Source organism: Oncorhynchus nerka, linkage group LG17 (genome assembly GCF_034236695.1).
Source record: "Oncorhynchus nerka isolate Pitt River linkage group LG17, Oner_Uvic_2.0, whole genome shotgun sequence".
Classification (NCBI taxonomy): Eukaryota; Metazoa; Chordata; class Actinopteri; order Salmoniformes; family Salmonidae; genus Oncorhynchus; species Oncorhynchus nerka.
In genome coordinates this window covers 30,323,738-30,331,021 of record NC_088412.1, presented here as the reverse complement: position 1 = coordinate 30,331,021, position 7,284 = coordinate 30,323,738, and the positions used below count along the sequence as shown (strand labels likewise).

At 43.0% G+C, this 7,284-nt stretch overlaps 1 protein-coding gene across 1 annotated transcript; it reads right to left on the bottom strand.

Annotated features, from left to right (window-relative positions):
• Positions 1-8: 8 nt before the first annotated feature.
• Positions 9-2,589, bottom strand: LOC115145045 (lysosome-associated membrane glycoprotein 3-like). Its single transcript, XM_029686275.2, has 6 exons — positions 2,451-2,589; positions 1,621-1,805; positions 1,263-1,388; positions 944-998; positions 652-825; positions 9-446 (listed from the first exon to the last, which is right to left on the bottom strand). Exons 1-6 carry the CDS (start codon positions 2,494-2,496, stop codon positions 304-306), a joined length of 729 nt encoding a protein of 242 aa, XP_029542135.1. The 5' UTR covers positions 2,497-2,589; the 3' UTR covers positions 9-303.
• Between the last annotated feature and the right edge of the window lie 4,695 nt (positions 2,590-7,284).

Below are 7,284 nucleotides of genomic sequence, written 5' to 3'. Positions count from 1 at the left end.
AATGTATGCACTCTTCAAACCAGAATATAATCTCCAAACATCAAAATTCTAATTGCTAAAATAAAGCCACATTATTCAGACCATATTTGCTGATTGTGATTGAAAATGTACACAGAGCTTTCCTATAAGTGTTAACCACATTCACATATTTTTTTACTGTAATAATGTTATTTATATTTTCTTTGCAGAAATATTTCATATTTAAAAACAACAATAGTGTATAATTGGCAATGGATAAAAAAACATTTAGGAAATACAAAACATGGCTATAAAAAGTGTTCATGTTTTTTGCATGAAGCATTCTCAGATCCTGTCATAGCCAGCATGTCTGTGGTGGTCCCGGATTATCAGGAAGGACAGGACAGCAATCAGCAAGAGCCCCACAACCGTGGCACCAAAAATAATGGGAATGATCTTCTTGATGAAATCAGCCCTGCACTCAACCTCTGAAATGTCATAAGGGGGACATTAGAAAACAACATCTGGATCTTAGCACTTTGAATAATTGTTTTTGATGGGCTGAAAGGACAAAACATTACGTTTACAATGTTACATTTCAAAGCATTAAACCATATATAACCTTACAGTAAAATCATAAATAAAATGGTTTTGTAAATCGTGAACAGAAAGGCCCCAGTTAAAGTGACCTACCCTCTCCAAAATTCCCATTGGTGAGTTTGAAAGCTTGGAACTGAAGAGACACAATCTTCACTCGAAGGTTCTCAGACAGATGAAACTCGGTCTGAGAGTAGCACTTGAGGCTGCGGCCAGCGGCAGTTGGGAACAGCTTCTCATGTTCTATTACCCCAAAATAGTTCTTAATTCCTAATTGTGGAAGAACAAGATCAGCCTGGTTTTTCTGACAATGACATCTGTAGAAAAAGATATATGCATTTGTTTCACATCATGTGTCTATTTTGTGAGATGATAATGGTTAATTTACCTTTGCCTGGTGCCAAATGACCTGTGATCTTTGACACATAGGTCAGGTTCCCTTCCTGTGGGTAGACAAATACTTAAGTGTTTATTCAAAGCCAAACATGCAAATCATCATGCAAATGTATTTGAATGAGTATGCTTCTACTCAGAGCCATGTATAATCTATGACTCTGCTTCTGCTCGTTATGGAAAAGTCAACCTGTGAATTCACAGCCATTATCTCAGTACGAGTCAGAAAGATATGGGGCTAAAAAAGGTTTTCCAGTTATAACATGTGGTCATACGTGTCAGACATGAGAAAATGGACGTTTCTGAATTTGTACCTTTTCAAAGGTGAGATTCAGATCGCCTCCCTTTCCTAGAAAAGCCAGGGAGAGAACAGACTCTTTTTCAGCACATCTACCAGTAGTCTTGGTGGTGGTAGGGTCTAAGTTGAAATAGGAAGGTTTCTGGGAGAAAAAAAAGAATCAACGTAGCATTGGATTGGAAAAGGACAAAAACAAAGCAAACAAGTGATGTTGTAGGATTTACAGCTACTTATATAATATTAATCTGTATCATTTTTTTGTGACTGTTGTCTATTTGTCACAGTTTGGTAGCAACCCACATGAGATCTCACCCCTGACAAAGAAGTGCTGAAATGTACTAAACAAAAAGTGCTGAGAAAGTGACTGCCCCTACCTTCTTCTCAATAACTACGTACTCAACTCCCATGGAGAGTTTGATGCACGACGTGCCTGTAGGGTCTTTCAGCACATAGTTTCCGGTGACAGGAACAGTCTCTTTGGGCTGAAGGACAGGCCTCTGTGGTAGGTTGGCCTGTTCAGTGGGCTTAGGATCCAATGCAGCAGTCATGAGGCTGTTTCCTGTAAAGGGGTATGCAGTGAAGTGTAAAGTGAAACAGTTTACAGAAACCACAAGACACCATTCATATGCACCCTTTGGTTTCAGATGCTTCTTTTTTTTAAACTTTTTTTTTAAACAATAAACCTAAATAAGCTATTCTAACAACTTGTTTGGTATTACTCCATGTGTTGAAGTGGTCATGATTATGTTTTTAAAATGTCATGAAGTTTACGAGCAATGTTTTAAACTCTTAGAAAAAAGGGTTCCAAAAAGGTTATTCGGCTGTCCCAATAGGAGAACCCTTTTTGTTTCCAGGTAGAACCCTTCTGGGTTCCATGTAGAACCCTCTATGGAAAGGGTTTTTACATGTAAACCGAAAGGGTTCCACCTGGAACCTATAAGGACAGCTGAATAACCCTTTTAGGTTCTATATAGTACCTTTTTTTCTAAGAGTGCACTCAACAGAGCACTGTTATAGAGTACCACTGTTATCATCTCAGAATCAAAATCAGATTCAAATGCCCTATATTATAGATTAACGATTCCATACTTCGTGGTTAACTGCATTGCAGCATTGCCTAGTTTCAATTTATATCAGACTACCACTAACACTGAATAGATTAAACATTATTAGACATTATTAGATAAAGATGCATGTAACTCACCCATTATGATCACAACCAGTAGAAAAAGTATTGTTTCACGATGCATGTTGTTGCTGAGTTTGTCTGTTTTCTTGTGCGTTCAGTTAGGTGTTTGTCACCAAATGTGGGTTGTGAGATGTGATGTGGTGAATTCCACTCCAGAAGACCAAAACATTTTGCTCAAGTGATGAGCACATTCAAGGGGAGGGGCAAAGAGTGTTTAATTTTTAAATTATTTAAATGGCTGATGGACAGTATATGATGTAACTAACTGCACCTTGTGCTGTTGCAGGTCAGATATGTTCTGTTTTGTGTCTACTCAACTCTTTAGCCTGAAGCTAGCTTTACTAGGCCCATCTCCCTGCTATCCAAAGAGGTCCATCAGCCACTACTTGGGCTACAATACCTCTTTTTGCCAACTGGCTTTCCCGACTCATCACGGACCACCGACGTGACTCGCCCAATGGGGTTTTTATCAACTGGCTCCGCCGTCGCATCGTCCCCTGAAATCCCATCCGCTAGCATGCTAGCCGCGGCCTGCTAGCTGTCCAGAGCACATCAGACTGTTAGCTTAAGAGGCCCACCGGGCAAATAATTTGGCCACTATACCTATTCTGCCAATTGGCCTGGTTTACCACACGGAGCCCTGCTGATCCGTCTGCCAATGCAATAGCACGAGGGGGCCACAACAGACTTTATTCCGTCGCGACGTCCCTCCAAGGCCCTTCTGTTAGATTCCTAGCCCCGGCCCGCAAGCCGCCTGAAGCCACTCACTGGACTCCTATGATTACTCGGCTACGCATGCCTCTCGCTAACGTCAATACGCCTTGTCCATTGCTGTTTTGGTTAGTATTTATTGCCTTATTTCACTGTAGAGCCTCTAGCCCTGCTCAATACACCTTATTTAAAACTTTAGTTCCACCTACCACACATGCGGTGACAGCACCTGGTTTAAATGATATTTCTAGGGAGAATATCTCTTTCATCGTCACTCTATGCAAAGGTTTACCCTCACTGTATCCACATCCTACCATACCTTTGTCTGTACAACGCATCACCGGGGGCAAACTACCTGCCCTCCAGGACACCTACACCACCCGATGTCACAGGAAGGCCATAAAGATCATCAAGGACAACAACCACCCGAGCCACTGCATGTTCACACCGTCATATCATCCAGAAGGCGAGGTCAGTACAGGTGCATCAAAGCAGGGACCGAGAGACCGAAAAAAAGCTTCTATCTCAAGGCCATCAGACTGTTAAACAGCCACCACTAACATTGAGTGGCTGCTGCCAACATACTGACTCAACTCCAGCCACTTTAATAATGGAAAAATTGATGTGAAAAATGTATCACTAGCCACTTTAAACAATGCCACTTAATATAATGTTTACATACCCTACATTACTCATCTCATATGTATATACTGTACTCTATACAATCTATTGCATCTTGCCATCTTTATGTAATACATGTATCACTAGCCACTTTAAATAATGCCACTTTTATATGTTTACATACCCTACATTACTCATCTCATATGTATATACTGCACTCGATACCATCTACTGCATCTTGCCTATGCCATTCTGTACCATCACTCATTCATATATCTTTATGTACATATTCTTCATCCCTTTACACTTGTGTGTATAAGGTAGTTGTTGTGAAATTGTTAGGTTAGATTACTCGTTGGTTATTACTGCATTGTCGGAACTAGAAGCACAAGCATTTCGCTACACTCGCATTAACATCTGCTAACCATGTGTATGTGACAAATAAAATTGGATTTGATTTGATTTACATTATGCCTTGAATCTATTCTAACGTGCCCAGAAATCTACTCCTTTTACTCTCTGTTTTGAACGTACTAGACGACCAGTACTTTTAGCCTTTAGCCGTACACTTATCCTACTCCTCCTCTATTCCTCTGGTGGTGTGGAGGTTAATCCAGGCCCTGCAGTGCCTAGCTACACTCCCATTCCCCAGGCGCTATCATTTGCTTACTTCTGTAACCGTAAAAGCCTTGGTCTCATGCATGTTCACATTAGAAGCATCCTCCCTAAGTTTGTTTTATTCACTGCCCAAGCACACTCTGACAGCCCGGAGGTCCTAGCCGTGTCTGAATCCTGGCTCAGGAAGACCACCAGAAACCCTGAAATTTCCATCCCTAACTATAACATTTTCCGACAAGATAGAACTGCCAAAGGGGGCGGTGTTGCAATCTACTGCAGAGATAGCCTACCATCCAGATCTGTACCCAAACAATTTGAGCTTCTACTTTTAAAATCCGCCTTTCCAGAAACAAGTCTCTCACCGTTGCCGCTTGCTATAGACCACCCTCTGTCCCAGCTGTGCCCTGGACACCATATGTGAACTGATTGCCCCCCATATTTCTTCAGAGCTAGTGCTGCTAGGTGACCTAAACTGGGACATGCTTAACACCCCAGCCATCCTACAATCTAAGCTTGATGCCCTCAATCTCTCACAAATTATCAATGAACACATCAGGTACAACCCCAAATCTGTAAACACGGGCACCCTCATAGATATCATCCTCACCAACCTGCCCTCCAAATACACCTCTGCTGTTTTCAACCAAGATCTCAGCGACCACTGCCTAATTGCCTACATCCATAACGGGTCTGCGGTCAAACGACCACCCCTCATCACATTCAAATGCTCCCTAAAACACTTCCGCGAGCAGGCCTTCCTAATCGACCTGGCCCGGGTATCCTGGAAGGATATTGACCTCAACCGGTCAGTAGAAGATGCCTGGTCATTCTTTAAAAGTGCCTTCCTCGCCATCTTAAATAAGCTGGCCCCTTTCAAAAAAAATTGCAATAGACCGGAGGTGGAACCCGGGGCGAGGTGGAACCCGGGGACACCATGCGTACCCCGGCCCGAGGAGACGCACTGGAGACCAGATGCACTGAGCCGGCTTCATGGCACCTGGCTCGATGCCCACTCTAGCCCGGCCGATACGAGATGCTGCAATGTAATGCACCGGGCTATGCCTGCGCACCGGGGACACCGTGCGCCTCACGGCATAACACGGTGCCTGCCCGGTCCACCTCTCTCCACGGTAAGCACGGGGAGTTGGCTCAGGTGTCCTACCTGACTTAGCCACACTCCCCGTGTGCCTCCCGCAATACATTTTTGGGGCTGCCTCTCATCTCTGTTGCGCTGCCGTGCCAATTCCTCAAAATGCCGCCGCTCTGCTTTGGCTGCCTCCAAGTTCTTCTTTATCAGGCTGGCGATATTCCCCAGTCTGTGCCCAGGGTCCCTTGCCATCCAGAATCTCCTCCCATGTCCAGGAGTCTTGAGATTTCTGCCACTGCCCGTTACCACGCTGCTTGGTCCTTGGTTGGTGGGTGATTCTGTAACGGTCTTCTTCCTCCTCTGACGAGGAGTAGTAGGAAGGATCGGAGGACCAATGTGCAGAGTGGTAAGTGTTCATGATACTTTTAATAGAAGACAGAAAAATACAAAATAACAACGTGAAATAACAAAAACCGAAACAGTTCCGTGTGGAAGACACAGAAAATAATCACCCACAAATCAAGGGTGAAAACAGGCTGCCTAAGTATGGTTCTCAATCAGGGACAACGATTGACAGCTGCCTCTGATTGAGAACCATACCAGGCCAAACACAGAAATACCAACTCATAGAAAAACAAACATAGACAACCCACCCAACTCACACCCTGACCATACTAAAACAAAGACATAACAAAATAACTAAGGTCAGAACGTGACAACAGCCTTGGTTTCTCAAATGATTGCCTCGCCTGGTTCACCAACTACTTCTCTGATAGAGTTCAGTGTGTCAAATCAGAGGGCCTGTTGTCCAGACCTCTTACAGTCTCTATGGGTGTGCCACAGGGTTCAATTCTCGGGCCGACTATCTTCTCTGTATACATCAATGATGTCGCTCTCGCTGCTGGTGATTCTCTGATCCACCTCTACGCAGACGACACCATTCTGTATACTTCTGGCTCTTCTTTGGACACTGTGTTAACTAACCTCCAGATGAGCTTCAATGCCATACAACTCTCCTTCCATGGCCTATTTATTGCCTTACCTCCCTTGTCTTACCTCATTTGCACTCACTGTATATAGATTTGTCTTTTTCTACTGTATTATTCACTGTATGTTTGTTTATTCCATGTGTAACTCTGTGTTGTTGTATGTGTCGAACGGCTGTGCTTTGTCTTGGCCAGGTCGCAGTTGTAAATGAGAACTTGTTCTCAACTAGCCTACCTGGTTGAATAAAGGTGAAATAATCTTTTTTTTTTTATTACCTAAAAACATAGCCTAAAAGTAGGTTGGTTCATTTAAAGGTCATATGTTGAATCAGAGCGGACTGGTACCAGATATCGTCTCTGGTATTTCTGAAGAAAAACCCGGTAAATTTATTTCCTTGAGGCTCACATTATTAGCCAGATAATGATAATTTTGTGCAACCCCCCCCAAAATAGACAGGCCCACTAGGTCAAAAAGGAACCAGCCCATCTGGTCTGTTGAATTCACATTTTTTTATGATAATTACTTGTTTGCATTAGCCAGGAGTTAAAGATGTTAGCCTCTAAATTGAAAATATGTTTTACATTGGTTAATCAAAGATTGCATTTGTATTATTATTCGTATTATTATTGCACCAGAGTTGTAGATGGTTTCTGGGAATGGCTGAGCTCGGGAAATCAAACTATGCGTAGGCAGGCATTGGAGGCAATCGGGGTCAAAGGTAGAGAGGGACAAAGTATCTCCTAAAATACACAGTACTGCAGCAGTGTCAATGCAGGTCAGGCTTAACTCTGCATTGACAAACTGACAATCATTTTTGGAAAGTGT